The 18418-nt window shown below is 36.3% G+C and overlaps 1 protein-coding gene across 1 annotated transcript; it reads right to left on the bottom strand.

The window, feature by feature from the left end:
- Positions 1-881: 881 nt before the first annotated feature.
- Positions 882-11115, bottom strand: LOC131484053 (NKG2-A/NKG2-B type II integral membrane protein-like). Its single transcript, XM_058682328.1, has 6 exons — positions 10913-11115; positions 10504-10599; positions 9997-10050; positions 9367-9518; positions 1320-1423; positions 882-1064 (listed from the first exon to the last, which is right to left on the bottom strand). The coding sequence occupies exons 1-6, from the start codon at positions 11097-11099 to the stop codon at positions 944-946; spliced, it is 714 nt and encodes a 237-aa protein (XP_058538311.1). The 5' UTR covers positions 11100-11115; the 3' UTR covers positions 882-943.
- Positions 11116-18418: the final 7303 nt, after the last annotated feature.

Here is an 18418-nt window from a genome sequence, read left to right as displayed (position 1 = left end):
TAGGCAATCTGTCAGTTTCCTGTCTTCTGGTCTTGTCTCCCGATGCTCTGACAGGGAGGTGTTCCTGTGTGCCAGTCACAGCCTGAGATCCTTCCTCACCAAGTTCAGCCCGTGGAGTGTGGAGGTGCTCTGTCCCAGGCCATTTCAGTGAGCCTGTCAGCCATGAAGCTTTGGTAGCCACATCATCTTCAATTACATCTGAATCCCATCTTCAGAGAGTAGGCCTGGCTTCAGTGATCTGTCCTTTAATTCTAGGATATTCTTTGTAATTGTCTTTAACCAGTATCCTTTCCTCTTTGTAAGCTTTCCCTTGTAAGTAGATAATTGTTTACTTCAAGTGTCCCTTGTTTCTGTCTCCTGACTCATTTATGGCTGATAACCTTGTCACCCTGGGTGGTTCATTCCTTTTTTGAGGTCCTTTAAGGGCTAGGACAAATTAATTAACTTGGAAATACAAATGGAATTATTCATTTTGTTGAGAATTTTTACAGTAATGTTATGATTTGTATATATATATGTATATATATACATATATATAATTAATTTTACTAAATAACAAAAGCTTAAGAAATAATATATACCTGAGTATATATTTTTTACATTAATATAATTAAATTTGAAAAACAGTTCTATAACACAAAGAATGAAGCCTCAGTTACACTTTGGACTTTGGGTGATATATATGCATTGATGCAGATTCATCCTTGATAACAAATGAAACATTCTAGGGAGTGAGGGTGATAATGGAAGGGGCCATGCACGTGTGCAGACAGGGGCAATAGAGGGTTCTCTGGAACTTCCTTTAAGTTTTGTTGTGAATCTAAAATTACACTAAAAAATATTATCTTCAAAATGTGCAACGACAACAATTGTATGGTTGTTGAAGTAATGAGTGATGGATTCCTTATCAATGGTTAAATAGCATTATACCGAAATGAGGTAACTAAAATGCCTGGTGCTTACACACATATGGTCTTATTACTGAGCAAGGTGAAAAATAAATTTTTTTTAGACGAAAATCGATATATGGACAATTCTTGTCAATCTCTGAAGATACTGACAACCTGAAATACAGAGCATTATATCTCATTAATCTTACCATAAGATTACTTATATCTCTTACTATGTACCACAGTATTTTGAGGAATGAACCATCCATTTTGACTCATACTTATATATCTCCATCTCAAGATTTCCCATACCATTTTTCTCTGGAAAACCTTCAACTACTGTGTTTATCCGATTGTTCACACATTGTTGTTTTGTTTCTAAGAACAATTCTTGTGAAGCATAACATCAAAAGTTTTCAAGGAACTTACACTTCGGAAGAAAACGTTAAGGCTTTTGGCTGCACAGATGAACTATGATGGCTTCTATTGGAGCCTCTAATCCATGTTGTAGCAGAGAGTAAATTCAATAAAAACTATGAGAAAACAAATTTTACCGGAAGTCAAATACACACTCTTATACTCATTTGAAGTCTGTAATTACAAATAAAAGTTCATCGTTTCTTCCTTTATAGAAACTTTCAAATTATAATATAATGTTATGCCCTGGACACGAAACTATAAAATTATCTTAGTAGGATTAAGTGAAGAGGACAAACTGACCGTGAAAACAATTTCAGAGTTTAGAAAATGGACCAAAGTTTAGTAAGTTATGAAATACGTACAGTGGAGATTCAAGTCAGAAGCACATTTGTCATCTTCTCGCCTAGGATGCTCCCGTGTCTCCCCACCTGCCCACCCCTGGCTCAGTGATAAGAAGACTGAAGCTGTTACAACTGGGAGAAACTGCAAAGAGTAAGGGTGCTGGCGCCACAGGGGGAGACCTGATCAGCGCTGGGGATGGGGACGGGTACCCATTGAATTTCAGCTCCAAGTGCTGATTTCACTCGGAAATGATGAAGAAAACCCATACTTGTGCTGGTCAGAGGTTGTGGTGTTTGTGTCAAGCACTGTGACCCCCATAAATATAATGGAAAGACACTGGATGTGAGAATATAACGGAAGTGTTGACATTAGCTCTCCGACACTCTTAGCTTATGGAAAAAATAGACACACATGGAGAGGAGACCAAGAGGAACCCAGGAGAAAGTAAGAGCACAAGGACACTTGGGAACTGAGAGTAAAGGTCTGAACAGTCCCCTCCCGCATTCACACACAGGCACTGAGGTCACACTGCAGAACGTGGAAGCTGTACTGACCTGCAGTGTTTGAACACATCCTTTCTTAAAAACAAAACAAAAACAAAACTAGTAATTAACATCAAGGATTCAAAGTCACAAGGTCATAAAAGAAAGCAGTAAGAACATGGAAAAGTTGAAGAAAACTATCAGCAAACAGACTTTAGTGGAGAAGATACTGCCATAAAGTTTTTACAACAAAACAATATACTAAATCTAAGAAAAATGAAACAATGCATATTTACTACACTATACTTTTAAAAATGTCTACATAAAAAGTTAAGAAATGTGAAGAGAAATTGGAAAATGTCTTCCAATGAAGGGAAAGCATAGGTCAATAGAAACTTCTAATGGGGTGATTGTTGCACATATTAGAAAAAGCATTGAAAAGTCCTATTTATAAAGATATGTAAACTCTACAGAAAACTTAGTTGAAATAAATACATGAACATGTGATGTCAGTAATTTAGCAAGTAGGAAAAATCAATAGAGAAATAAAAGTATATGAAGAAACCACAGAGGATCTGAGTGAACAAATACATACCTGAAATGGAAAATTCACTAAATTTTCTCTGCAGAAAATTTGGGATGCGGTAGAAAAGAACTGATGAATTTGGAGGTGTAAAAAAATTTATTTATACCTTAAGATGAGACAGAAAAAAGAGAAGAATTTACAGAATTCAGAGCCTTTCAAAGCAGTGTCAGGAAAGCCAGCGTAGGTCTAAGTAGAATATGAGAAGAACAACAGAGGCAGAAAAAAAAAACAGGACAACAATCTTAAGGTACGACGAATGAACAGCTTACTAATATCATTTAAAATATTTATAGACACCAGAGACTTAACAAACTGCCAACAGAATGAGCACGTACAAATCCACGTCTCATGACATCATAATGAAATGACCAAAGAACACTGGCAAATACATACAAAGAAATACAAACTCTTGAGGGAAGAGAGTGGATTGTGAAGTGACTTACGTCAGTGTGAAATCAGGGATGGGTGACATGTCTTCACCTCCATTAGCCTTACGCCACATTATCTAGGACAGAATCCGTATCCCTTCCCTGCACACTAGTTCCGACTGGAACGGGACACAAGCAGCAAGATGAAGGGACAGAAAGACACAGACCCTAAATCCCCCATGGAAACAATACCTTAAAAATGTCCAGACACAAACCTACATATAATCGGTCTAATCAGGTTTGATAAGGATGCCAGAACAATTCAATAGGGAAACAATGGATCTTTTCTGAAGGGTGTTTGGAAACTGTCTTCCCACATGCAGAAGAATGAAGTTGGATGTTTACATTTACACCGTATACTAAAATTAACTTGAAATGAACTAAACACATAAATGGAAGATGTAAAACTATAAAGTTCCTCAAAGAGAAAAAAGGGTGGGATAATAACCAGCATTGTAATTGGGAATGATTTCTTGGCTAGGCCACCAAAACCACAGAACAGAAAGGAAAGGTCCATTGTAGACAACTGGGCAATATCAACCTGAAACATTCCTTAGCATTAAAAGGCATGATCAGCAATGAAAATACAGAGTGGAGAAAAACACTTGCAAATCATATCTAAAACAAGGGAATCATATTAAAATATACAAGGAATCTACAAGTCAGTAATGACTACAGCAAACACCAAAAATCACAACGAAAAAGTGGGCAAAGAAATGAAATACACAAACTTGCAAGGAATATATACAAATAGTGAAAAATCATATGAAAAGATGCTCAATATCGCTAATGAGCAGAGAAATGCAAATCAAATTCGCTATGAGTTATCACCTTATACTCATTATGATGGATACAACACACACACACACACACACACACAGAAATGTGTCCGGGCGCCTGGGTGGCTCAGTTGGTTAACATCTGAATCTTGGTTTTGGTTCAGGTCATGATGTCACAGTTTGTGGGTTTAGCCCCGCATCAGGTTTTGTGTTGATGGCGTAGATCTGGTTTCAGATGCTCTCTCTCTCCCTCCTTCGACACCTCCCCTGCTTGCTCTCTCTCTCTCTCTCAAAATAAGTAAATAAACATTTCTTAAAAATGTGTCAGTGAGGAAGTCGAAAAGGAGGAGACCCACACATGGTTGTTGGGAATGTAAATCAGTCAGCCGTTATGAAGACATGTATGGAGTTTCCTCAAGAATTAAAGATACAATTACCACATCATGAATCAGGAATCCCACATGTAGGAAACTATCTAAAAGAATTGAAAGCAAGATCTCAAAGATTATATATATATATATATATATATCCATGCTCACTGCAGCAATATTCATAAAAGCCACGTGATAGAAGCAGCACAAATGTCCACTGACGGATGAATAGAAAAGAAAGTGTAATATACACATAATACTGTAATATTGTTCAGCTGTAAAAAGGAAGGAAATCCTATCACCTGCTACAATATGGATGAAGCTCCAGGACATTATGCTAAATGAAATAAGCCAGTCATACATAGGAAATAAAAAATAAAATTCTATGATTGCACTTATATGAAGTATCCAAAGTAGTAAAAGTGATAGACAGAGCAAGTAGAATAGCGATTGCTCAGGGTTGAGGGGAAAGAGGAGAAGGGGAATTATTGTTCAGTGCGTTGAGTTCCCGTTTTACAAGGTGAAATTTCTAGATATCTTTTGGGCAACAATGTGATAGTTAACACTCCTAACATGTGTGCTTATGTTGGTTAAGATGCATGATCTAGCGAAATGCAATGTAAGATGTGAGACTGTATGATTCCCACTATATGACCATCTGGAAAAAAACAAAATTATGGAGACAGTAAATAGATCAGTGGTTGACAGGGTTTAGGGGGAAGGAAGAATGGATAAGTGGAGCACAGAGCATTTCGAAGGACGGGAAACTATTCTGTATAACTCCATACGTGTCCTTATATATTTTTGCAAACTTTTAAAATGCACAACATCACGAGTAAACCTGAGAGTAAACAATGGACTTTGGGTGATAAAGATGTGTCAGTACAGGTTTATCAGTTGTAGCAAGTGAACCACCCCTGAGGGATTTATCACATTGTCACATTATCACATTTATCACATTAGCAAAGAAGATCAATTGATGTGATTTCCGTGAAACAGAAGGTAAATGATAAAACTAATATTTATTTTCATTTTAAAAAAACCTTTATAAAAGGTTGACTAGGAGGTTCCTTTGGTTGACTGTCCAACTCGTGATTTGGGCTCAGGTCATGATGTCAGGGTTTGTGAGTATGAGCTCCGCATTGGGTTCTGCACTGACAGAGAGGAACCTGCTTGGTAGTTTTTCTATCTCCATCTCTCTCTCTCTCTCTCTCTCTCTCTCTCTCTCTCTGTCTGTGTGTGTGTGTGTGTCTCTCTCTCTGTCCCTCTCCCATGCACTTTCTCTCTCACACAAAATAAATAAATAAATAATAAACATTGAATGAAACCTTTAGAAAGATAGAAATGAATAGGAAACATCCATGCAACGATCCTGAATAGGTAGCATAACTCTGAAAATGAACTTGAATAAATTCACAGTTTAAAGAAGGACAATTTTGTGGGCACCTGGGTAGATCAGTCATTTGTGCTTCTGACTCTTGATTACTGCTCATGGTTCCTGAGATGGAGCTCCAGGTCAGGCTCTGTGCTGACACCATGGACCCTGCTTGGGATTCTCTGCCTCTCTCTCTCTCTCTCTGCCCCTCCCTCTGCTGGCATTCTCACTCTCTCCAAATAAATTAATAACCATTTATAATAAAAAAAGATTATGTTTCAAGTACAAAACAGACATAAAAATACATAAGGACTGGGGCGCCTGGGTGGCTCAGTCGGTTAAGCGTCAGACTTCGGCTCAGGTAATGATCTCATGGTCTGTGGGTTCAAGCCCCGTGTCGGGCTCTGTGCTGACAGCTCAGAGCCTGGAGCCTGCTTCCGATTCTGTGTCTCCCTCTCTCTCTTCCCTCCCCCATTCATGCTCTGTCTCTCTCTGTCTCAAAAATAATAAACATTAAAAAAATACATAAGGACATTAATTAAACAGGTGAGAAAGTGCAACATTTGTACCCACACAATATGAAATGCACAATTGCACAAAAATGCAAAGTCATTCAGTAGAGAAAGTACAGTCTTTCCAACAAATGTTCTGCAAACAATGGACTATCAAATATGATTAATGATTATATGCTTTATACTACATTAAAGTGCTCAAAATTGATCACACATAAAAACGTTCAAATATTTTCTAAAAAACGCATGACCTACAGTAGGCCAGAGATTTGATAGAGTACCAAAAACACGATTCATAGAAGAAGAAATTGATGAAGTGTAGTTCATCCAGATAATATCTGATCTTGGAAGAGAAAAGACAGTCATAAACTTGTGAAGAAACATTTACAAACCATACGTCTAATAAAAGACTTGCCGCCAGTGTACATAAAGAATGTTCAAAATACAATGAAAAAAAGTAAAACTATTAGAAAATATTTCAATAGATATGACACCAAACACCATGTATAGACGCCAAGTGAGTACAGAAAAATAGGACCAACACTATTAATCTTAGGAGCATTCAAATGAAAGCCACCCCACACCAGACTTTCTGTTCTGGAAAGATAAAGTGGATAGCCTTTTCCCTAGTCCTCCCACCAATACAGCTACAATCCCTGAGCATTACACATAAGATGGCATAAGATTCAGAAAGGTAACAAGAAAGCTGACAGATCGCAGCCCTTGAGACCCGAGGAATGGAATGGTGGTGAGCTCCCTGTAATTTCCCTCTACCTCATGTAGACTGGTGTCAGAGAGCCTAGCAAACCACAGACATCAACAGGTACACACCCAAGTCTCCAAAATATTTTTTCTCTCTGGTCAAAATAAGAGAAAAAAAAAGGCATGCTAGATAAACAGAAAAGTTTTAGACACTAACTGGGTGATTCTAATAAAAAAACCATGGACTACCCACGAAAAGAGTCAACAGGCATGCAAGAGAAATCAAGACATTCTCTGATCAAGGAACACTAAGAAAATGTATGACCACCAGACCCACTCTTGAAGAACTGCTAGAGAGAATACATGGTAAAAGAAGGCATTTTGGATCATAAGGAAGAAAGCACAAACGTAAGAATAAAATTCTTACCAGGTATAATGGACTTTCCTTCACCTTCTGCATTTTTGAAATTGTTTGATATTTGAAGCAAAAATGTCAGTTGAAGCAAAGTTATAACATGCATGTGATTCTCCATGTAAGCAGAGAAATATTTAGGACACTTACAGTATAAATGGGACATGGTAATGGACCATAAAGGCAAGTAAGTCTCTACATTTTACTCGAACTGCTGTGGGCTGTGGTAGACTGTGTAGACTGTGATCTATGAATATACAATCATCTATATAAAGATATATAATATCTATATTACTTATATCAAGGAGATTAGAGCACATGTGTACATATATATATACGTTTATGTATATAAAGTTACTGATGAAGAAAAGACCTACTTTGCTGTAAATGATGCTCCGTCAATGAGGTAATGATGTAGACATATACAACTTTCACTCTTATCTCACAGCCTCAGACATAAAACATCACAAAAAATAAATTCTAATTGGATCATAAATCATAATGGAAAGTTAAAATATAAAGAAATAAAGAAAAAGGTAAATACAGGAAAATAATATAGGAAATTCTATTCATGAACTTTGGCTAACTTCTGAAATAGGTCCATAATACTCATTGTAACATACAAAACGTTAAGTAGGACCATGGTAACATTAAAATTCTGATCATTAAAAGACTCCAATATGAGAGTAAAATTGCAGATGCAGGTATTTACATCTTAAAAGCTCAAAAAAGAGCTCAGGTCTAAAATATGAGAAAGACATCTGAGAAGTGAAAAGAAGACACCGTTCTGGAGAAATGGGCAAGAGACACAACCCAGCACTTCTCATTCTCATGAAAGAGAATAGCCTTGAGATTTACAACCCAGGAAAATGGTACTGTTTCTACCCATCAGAGCCTTTAATTAATTTTCCTGAGACTGCTGAGTTTTGGATCAAAGGCCTATTTGGTACAATGTATTTTACACAATAAAATAGAAAAATGTAGGGGTAATTTAGTATAGTGAAATATACACATATCTATGACTGTGTAATTTCCTGCTAACGCTTACAGAGAAGTGTAGTATAATTATACATGAATATGATTATGTTACACTTACACATTATTATTTTATTATGAAAACCATACATTTATTTTAGATAAATCTATAATATGTCGCTATGTGCAATAAATGATTATCAATATGATATGTGGAGGAAGACATAGAAAAGACTTTTCCTAACATAATTATGCATAATACCCACTTACAAAAAAGGAACTAAAATCTGAGAATGGTTTTTAAAATGTCATATTCATATGAGAGCAGTGAATATTCACAAACTGTAGACAAGTGTGTTAATATAGATGGATTACAAGTAGCACCTGGGAGAGAAGGGAGACACACATAAAAATGCACCCTGAATGATTCCATTGATATACAGCCCCAAAATAAGCAGAGATATTTCATAAAAGGAAAATGGGCAGGCCTCATAAAGGCTCTAACCTTCAGTCTCATGATGTAATTTAGAATTGTGTGATTCTAACTACATTGTAATCAATGTGCACAATCATATGCCTCGTTTCCTTGATGTGTTGTAAAATTAAATAGTAAAGTTAATTTCAGACAAAAGAGCATTTCTAGAAGCACAGGTTCCTATGAAAAGCAAGAACTGGAAATTATCAAATGTACATTCAAGGTATAAAAATATAAATAATGTGTCATAGAGTCAAACCATGGAATATTAAAGACTTTAAAAGAAATAAACTACAAATACATATAAAACTATGGATGAATTCTACAAGCATAATATTAATTGCAAGCTTTTCCTTTTTAATTTTTTTAACATTTATTTATTTTTGAGACACAGAGAGAGAGCACGAGCAGGGGAGAATTAGAGAGAGAGGGAGACACAGAACCTGAAGCAGACTCCAGGCTCTGAGCTATCAGCCCAGAGCCCCATGTGGGGCTCAAACACAGGAACCTTGAGATCATGACCTGAGCCGAAGTCAGAGGCTTAATCCACTGAGCCACTCAGGAGCCCCATTTAATGACAAGCTTTTAATAGAATCTGGAAACATTTGAAAACTTACCTTGTCCTCTTCATCATCATAGTAGAGCAGGTTAGATTTCTTAGAAGTACAGAACGTCAAACTCTCCTTCCATGATTTTCTCTCAGTGCTAATGTAATAGCAATTGTTGGAATACGTAAACCACTCTTTCAGACAATGACAACAGAGACATGCTGGAGGGAGATAATACGAGATATTATCCAAAAAGCTTTGAATATTACAAAATGAAAATTTACGTACTGTATATGGATACACATGTGTACCTACCATATTCATATACCCTCACAAGCTGATAAAGTTAAAACAAAACACACACACACTCAGAGAAGAGTTAGGCTTTCATCTCTTAATTTATGTGCCCAAAAAGAACCACAAAAATGTCCACATCTACATGTCCCGAGAGTCAGTGAACAAAATCATCTTTATGGAATGATTTATCTTTTATCATGTTATGGAAGGAGGAAATGTGAGGCAATTGTTAACAGCAGGTACCGTGGTTTTGAATGAGTATTTCCCCCTCAGTCCGGAGGTTCATTAAGCGATTTTTGAATTCACTTTTTCCAAAAGAATCTGTTATGATCTTTGCCTACTTGAAGATAGAGCTAAGATAGACACGAAACTAATAACACAAGTATGCAAGGGATGGTGTACCTTTCTGGATTGTCGTTTCCAGGGACGTTTTGTTCCGCTCTGATCCTTCAGTAGCTAGAACATTAAAGCAATTCTCAAAAAACATAATATTCAATGAAATAAATCCTAATAATTTGAGTTTCCTAGTTTAAAATTGGGTGTGCTATTTTACCAGAAAAATTGAATAAAGTAATGAACATGAGGGGGAAAACAATTCAAAAGCTTAAAGAACGAAACCTCACCATCTCTTACAATATTTCCTTTAACCAATCTCAAGAATTAATGTGCATTTCACCATAAAGTCTCTTGTATGACTTGCCTTTGAGTTATTAAATCTAAATATGTGTTTAATTCTGCCTAAACTTATTCTGTTATTTCTACTTTAGATAAACTCTAAATAATCATTCCACATTTAGAGCACACATGCATTAAAATGAGACAATAAATTCAAAGTGTTACACACTATGTCAAGGAACTAATGATCAGTAAGGTGAAAATTCCCTTTTAGTCATTCAAACACATACTTACAGGGGATAACAGCTATTGTTACCACAGTGGACATCAGGACGAGGCAGAGGATTCCCAAGATACCAGCAATGAGCTTCTCTGGACATGAAGGTGAGTAGTAGGAAGAGAAATGCAAACACTGAGAAAGGATGCCTGGAAACAGTCATTTACGAGATATACAACAGGCAAGTAAACCGAAAATGCACTGGGAATCACATACAATAACCTGCACCTCAAACCCATCACTATCATTGGAATCTTCTCTCAGAATATACCAATGCATTCAATTACAATACCATATTCCAACCTCCAGCTCTGGTCCTCACAAATGAAAACTATGAGAGATCACTTCCTACTCTTTCCCTACACCCCAACACCCCAACTTCAAATCCTAAAATAGACATATTTGTCTGTATTAAATGTTTTTTACCTTTGCAGGGAGAGTTCTTGCCATTCCCTTGAAGGGCCCGAGAAGCATTTTGAAGATTTAATTCTGCATAGGCTATCTCCTCCTCAGTTACTGAAATGGAACTTTTCGTGCCCTTAGGTTGCACTTGCTGTCTTTTTGAGCCCTTAGCATGATGGAGTTCCGCATAAGTCACGCCTTGGTTGTTCATGTCTGCAGCTGAGTAGTGTCAGCTACAACGTGGATGAAACTTCCCTGAAGGTCTTGATCAAGAGTGTGTGTCATGTGCTGACGACATTGCTAGTCCAGTGACACCGGGTGGGGTGCAGGGTGAGGGATGCTACTCATTTGCAGTTGAACAATATAAAGTCTGGTACTAACTTGTGTAGAGATTGAAATAAGTGTTTCATGATAGAATAAATGTTTTTTATTTACAATAATAGCATAATAATACTGATTGGAAAACATGTAAGGCACTAAATTAGTGAAGAAGAAAGGAATTCATGAATAATAGTGTCCTCATTAAAGTAAGGTCAGATTCCACAGACATATTTCAACACTATTAGAATAACCAGTTTATTAAAGTGTTGTATTACAAAAAAGTGTTGTATCAATTTTGACAATGTTAAAACCCATTACTGGTTGAAAATTAGGTGCTCTAAGATTGGAGAATATTGTTTTTAGTACATATAGGAATTTCCTGTTGCAAACGACTTTTATTTGTGGTTTTAAATTGTGTTTCTAAAAAGTAATGCAGTGCTATCAAAGTGATATTTTACTTTGAACATCTGGGGAGTTCTGAGAATTGTTAAATTTTAGAAGAAATATTTCATATGTTGCAAAATGTTACATGACACACTAAGATTGCCCAGAGCAGGAACAATAGTGAAAACAAAAGGAAACAAAGCATTTTTTAAAAGAGGACTTACCATCAGAAAGTGACAAGTGACATAATGGCAAAGATATGAAAGCATAAAATGATAAATAAAAGGACAGATCATTTATGGAAGAACACAGTTGCTACAAACGTCTATAAAGATCTACGATTTCAATGGCACTTAGGGTAACTCCAGTTGTTTAGATATACTAAAACTCACATAAATTTAATTTCAGACCTCAGTCAAGGAACTGTGCAGTCAGTGAAGTCTGGAATTACTCCTGTCTCTCCAAGTACAAAGTATCAGCTTCAAAAATTATTTCGTGGGGCACCTGGGTGGCTCAGTCAACTGAGCGGTTGGTTGAGCGACCAACTTTCGCTCCGGTCATGATCTCATGGTTCTTGGGTTCGAACCCCACGCGGGGCTTGTGCTGACAGCGCATAGTCTGGAGCATGCTTCAGATTCTGTGTCTCCCGCTCTCTGTCCCTCTCCTGCTCATTCTGTGTCTCTTTCTGTCTCTCAAAAATAAATAAACATGAAAAATTAAAAAGAATAAAAATTAAAAAGATTTATTTCATGTCTAGCTATCTAGTTTAGTAATCTAAAATAGGAATTAAAATACTTACAATGTAACGCATATAAAACACTTAAACTCAATCTGAGTGGTCTAAGTTCTCAATAATGTGCTAGTGATTTTAATTATTTTTATTAAAAAATTGTTTTGTTTCCTTTTGAGAGAGAGAGACAGAGAGTAAGACAGACTGTGAGTGGGGGAGGTTTAGAGAGAGTAAGACACACAATCTGAAGCAGGCTCCAGGCTCCGTGCTGTAGCACGGAGTCTGAGGTAGGGCTCGAACTCACAGACCGTGAGATCATGACCCCCGCAGACTTTGGACGCCCAACTGACTGAGCCACCCAAGTGCCCCAATTGTAAATATTTTTAACACAGTAACCATTTATCATTACTGATTCATAGCATTTACACCATGTAACAATTCATTACACAAGAACATCTTTCAGTATTGAATATCTTTCTTGGCCAAGTTTTGTTCAATTTTATAAAAAGTCTTTGGATTGTATATAGTTAAATTTAAATTAACATTTTTACACAAGGTACCTCATCTTGAATTTTATGAAAATCAAACTGCTTTCATTTATTGAAATAACTGTATCAGGAATTCCATTTCACCTTTATGGTATAATGGATTCATTTTAGGGATTTATGTTTAAAGACTGGACCAATGTCGAATATATATAATATATTCTTGATGATAACTGATGACAAATTCAAATCATGTGTTCTTTGTCCTGATGCTTCTGTGATCTCACCTGAAATTATATTGATTTGCAAACCTATGCATAGGTATATGCATATGTTCTTAATGACTTCTCCACAGGCAAGAATTTGAATATTGTAAGATCTCTAATGTATCTCATACTCATTCTTGTTTGTTACCCTGAATTGTTGGAATGCAGATGCCAATGTTCTCTGTGATTTCATTGTATATTAGCTGTGCCTCAGGTGCATCCCACCAGCATTTATAATCTCCCACTCACTGGAGTGACTACTAGAAAGGCAGGACCGTGGTGACACATACCTTCTGTTGGCCAGACAGTCATGCATCGTCCAGAGGGAATCAGGTTCCTCCTGTAACCAGACAGTGTCTGTGGTCTTCACAGCCTGCCGGCCCTGTGAGAGCTGAGAGTGAAGCAATAGTGGAAAAAGTAGATTTCTTATCAATGTGTCACTTCAAATTTGAACAGGAAATTCTTACCCTTGGGCTATTTTGAAGACACTTTATCTCCTCACACACCTCCAGAATGTAGAGGCTTTGAGCTTGCAGTGTGGCATTTCACTTGTCCTTCAGCAAATGCCTCTGACAAATTTTATGTTCCACGAGATGCTGGGGTCAGAGACTTAACCACCCAGGCTGTTCACTTACTTCCATCTGAATGACAAACACTGAGGACTTAGGCCTTGTGTAAAATATCTTAGAGGCTTAGGTTTTACTTTTAGGCAAATTTGCTACATCTAGATATTATGTGTTCTTTTTCTTATGCCCTTGATATGTCATTTCTATTTCACTGAAAATATTCTAAAATCATCAACCCCTAGACAGGTGTTTAATTATATTTGACACTAAGAGTGAAAAATGACTACGTTTTCAATTTTTTTGTGACTGCCATAAAGACATCAATTTCTGAATGGATCTTCTCAAATTCTACCTTCATTTTGAATATACCTACATTCCATTTGTATTATTTGTAAATAGGTTATTAAAGTTTCTGCTGGAAAAAATAAATGCCTGTAAGAAAGATAAAACATTGAATAATATTCAGCAATAGCACTATTCCAGAGATTTGAATGTTAAATAATTATTCATGCTATTTACTTATTCATTCCAATGGTAACTAGGTGTCTGTATTTAAATAGGAATATTTGTGATCAACAAACAAACAAACAAACCAAAAGCCTAAGTCTAACTCTGTAGGGGAAAATTAATGAGTATTTAACAATTTCACTTAAAATATTGGTGTAGGGCAGAGAAACTACTTTTAAAAGTACTTTTAAAAGACAATTAAATAACATGAATATCCAAGCAATAAAACTTTATATCTAAATTACCTACTTTGCATCACTGGAATTCTTTTCCTTTGTGTTCATTGTTGGATTTGATTTGGTAATAATTTTGGGCATATTCACGTGCATGTTTCCTTTGGTCTGTAGTTCTGTTTTGTTTTGTGTTTGGCAAAATGGGTTGACAATACTATTTTCATTTTCATGTATTTATTTTCCCAGATGTATAGCTGATATATGACATCACATTAAGTTCAGGTGTACACATAATGATTCATCATTTATACACATTATGCTATGATCATCATGATAAATCATCGTGATCGCCCATCACCATACAAAATTCATACAATGGTATGGACTCTATTCTCCATGCTGTAATTTACATCCCTGCGAATTATTTATTTTATAACGGAAAGTTTGTTCCACCTACTTTCTTTCGTTTCTTTCAGCCATCCCTCGTCCCCACTCCCCTACAGAAATCACAAAGTTGGTCTCTCTGTATGTGAGTTTATTGTGTATTTGTTTGTTTCTTTTTGTTTTGACATCATAAGGTAAACATGGTATTTGGTTTCTCTGTCTGACTCATTTCGTTTAGCATAAAACCCTCTAGATCCATCAACTGTGTCAAAAATGAGGAAGATGTTTGGAGAAACCTCCATCCTGTTGCCCATTGTGATGACACCAATTTAAATTGTCACCAACAGTGCATAAGATTTCCTTTTCTCCACATGCACACCAATATTTGTTATTTCATGTTTTTTAGATTCAGACATGTGGGAGGTGATATCTCATTGTGGTTTTGATTTATGTTTTCCTGATGATTAGTGATACTGAGCATCCTTTACAGGTCTGTTGGCGATCTGCATATCTTCTTTCAGGAAATATCTATTCAGGTCCTTGCTCCATTTTTGAATCACGTGTTTGCATTCCTTTTGTGTTAAGATGGAGGAATTCTTCATATATTTTGGATATTAACCCCTTGTCAGATATATATCATTTGAAAATATCATCTCCCATTCAGTAGGTAGCCTTTTTCTTTTATTGACCGTTTCCTTGGCTGGGGAAATGCCTTGTGGTTTGTCATATTGTTTATTTTTCATTTTGCTGCCATTCTCTATGAAAACAGATCCAAAAGAATACCGATGAGAACCATCTCCATGAGTTTATTGCCTATGCTTTCTTTAGGAGTTATTGTTGCTGGCCTTACCCCTACCGCTTTAATTCATTTTAGGTTTCTTTTGGGTTTGGTATAAACAAGTAGTCCAGTTTGATTCTTTAACACATATTTTTCCAGTTTTACAAACACGATTTACTGAAGACTCTCTTTTCCCTTGTGTCCCTTCTTGCCTTCTTGTCACATTTAATTGATCACATAGACACACATTTATTTCTGGGCTTTTTACTCCATTCCTTTGATCTATGTGTCTCTTGTTCTATACTGCTTGGATTGCTGAAGCTTTGTAGTAGACTTTGAAATGTAAGAGCATGTTTCTTCCAGTTTTGTTCCTCGTTCTAATGATTGCTTTGGGTATTCAGAGTTTCTTGTGGTTCCGTACAAATTTTCAGGTAATTTATTCTAGTTCTGTGAAAATGCTATTGGTATTTCTTAAGGATTACATTGAATCTATAGGTCATTTTGCATAACTGGGATATTTTCACAATATTATATCTTCCATTCCATAAGCACAGTATATACCTTCCTATTTATTTATTTGTGTCATCCTCACATTTCTTCTAACATTAGCTTAAATTTTCAGTATGTAAGAATTTCACCTCCTTGGTTAAAATATTCTTTAATAATTGATTTTTATAATTGCAATTACAAATGGGATTGTTGTGATTTCTCTTTCTCACAGATTATTACTAGTGTATAAAGTCCAAAAGATTTCTATATATTAATTTTGTGTCCTGCAACTTGACTGATTTCACCTATTAATTCTAATAGGTTACTTTGGTGTAGTGTCTCATTTTTTTTTCTAGAAAATTAAGTCATCTGCCAATAGTGACTGTTTTGCATTTTCTTTACCAGCATGGATGTCTTTGATTGATTTTTCTTTTCAGATCTCTGTGTCTAGGACCTCCAGTACTGTGTTGAATAAAGTGGTAAGTGTGGACTTCCTGGTCTTGATCCTGATCTGAAAGGAAAAGCTTTTGGCTTTTCCCTGTTGAGAATGACGTTAGTTGTGGGCTTGCAATATATGAACTTTATTATATGAAGGGAAATTCCTTCTCTACACACTCTGGGAAGTTTTTACTATAAATGGATTTTTAATTCTGTCAAGTGCTTTCTGTGCATCTATTGAGACGACCACATGATTTTGATGTTTCAGTCAGTTAACGTGGTGTGACAGGTTGATGGATTTGCAGGTCTTGAAGCATCCTTGCATAAGTGGAATAAACCCATGCAATCATGGTGTTTGAACCTTTTCTTGTATTGTGGAATTCAGTTTGCTAATACTTGAGTGAGGACTGTTGCATGTGATCAGGGATATTGGCGTATACTGTGGGGGGTGTGTGTGTGTGTCTGGGTGTGTTTGATTTCCTTGTTTGGTTTTGGTTTTGGGGGAACGCTGTCCATATGGAATGAATTTGGAAACTTTCCATTGTCTTCAGTTTTGAGATTAATTTAAGATGCAGAGGTGTCAACTCCCTTGAAAAATTTTGTAGAATTCAGACACCTGTGTAGCTCAGTCAGTTGAGATTCTAACTCGTGATTTCACCTCAGGTCATGATCCCAGGATCAAGGGTAGGAGCCCCACGTCCGGCTCTGCACTGAGTGTGGAACCAGCTTGAGATCCTCTTTCTCAATCTCTCCTGTCCCTCTCCCTTTTCAAATGCTCTCTCTCTCTCCCCAAGATAAAAATAAATAACAATAAAATAAAATAAAACTAATGTTTTCTTGCTGTTGTTCTGCTTGCATGATTTCTACTACATTGTCCTCCAGGTAGATGATCCTTCTGCATCACCTAATCTGTTATTGATTCATTCTAATGTAGTCTTTAATTTCCATCGTTGTACTCTTCAGGTCTGATTGTTTCTTTGGTTAAATTTTCCATTTCTTTGTTGAAGTTCTGTGTTCATCTACCCTTCTCGGGTTTGGTGAGCATGTGGATGATCATTACTTTGAACTGAATATCAGGTAGATGGCTTATCTCCGTGTTATGTCCATCTTTTTCTGGGATTTTATCTTTTTTTTTTTTCATTTGGAACGTATTTCTCTATCTCCTCGTTTTGTTTGACTGCTTCTTTCTATATATAGGTAGGATTAATCCAAAGCATTCATCAATGATGCCAAATCATGTAAAATTCACTACTGTCTTCTGAAGTTGGAGGTACTTACATCTACTATTCCTGCACTTATACACATTTAAGTTTTAAAGTAAACAATTTATATTGTCCTTTGTTACACTTTTAAACATGGGTTCCCATTTTTGGTGTTTAACTTTAATGAAATCTATGCCTAGCAGTATAAAAAACACCACATGCAAAAGACTCAATATAATATGAGTAATTAGAGTTTACTTTTTATGATATCAAGTATCTAACTATTTCTAATAATGGCAAACCAAGTGACCTAGGTACGACAGATGAACTAGATATGAAAATATCTTTGGAATATGATGGCAAGGTGAATTAGTTTTCAAGGACTCTTTTTAAAATAACTTCATTTATTTTGAGGGCGAGAGAGGGAGAGAGAGAAAAGAGCGAGAGGCAGAGAGAGGGAGAGACAGAATCCCAAGCAGGCTCCATGCTGTCAGTGCAGAGCCTGATGTGATGTGAGGCTCAGTGTCATGAACCAGGAGATAATGAACTGAGCCAAAATCAGGAGTCAGACACTAAACCGACTGAGCCACCCAGGTGCCCCTAGAGATTTATCTCCAACTTTACACCCATTAATTACCAGAACAAAAAATTTTAATATTAGTAAATTTGGGACAAGAGAATCTGGATACACAACTCAGTCCTTTCTGCATTATGGGAGCCAAAGTAAGGAGCCCAATATGTACAATACCTATGCATAATCTCACAAGGTAGACACAGAGAAACTTACCAATTTGATCTTGATATCCC

The sequence above is a fragment of the Neofelis nebulosa genome, chromosome 8 (genome assembly GCF_028018385.1).
Source record: "Neofelis nebulosa isolate mNeoNeb1 chromosome 8, mNeoNeb1.pri, whole genome shotgun sequence".
Taxonomy (NCBI): Eukaryota; Metazoa; Chordata; class Mammalia; order Carnivora; family Felidae; genus Neofelis; species Neofelis nebulosa.
This window is presented reverse-complemented; position numbering and strand designations above follow the sequence as displayed.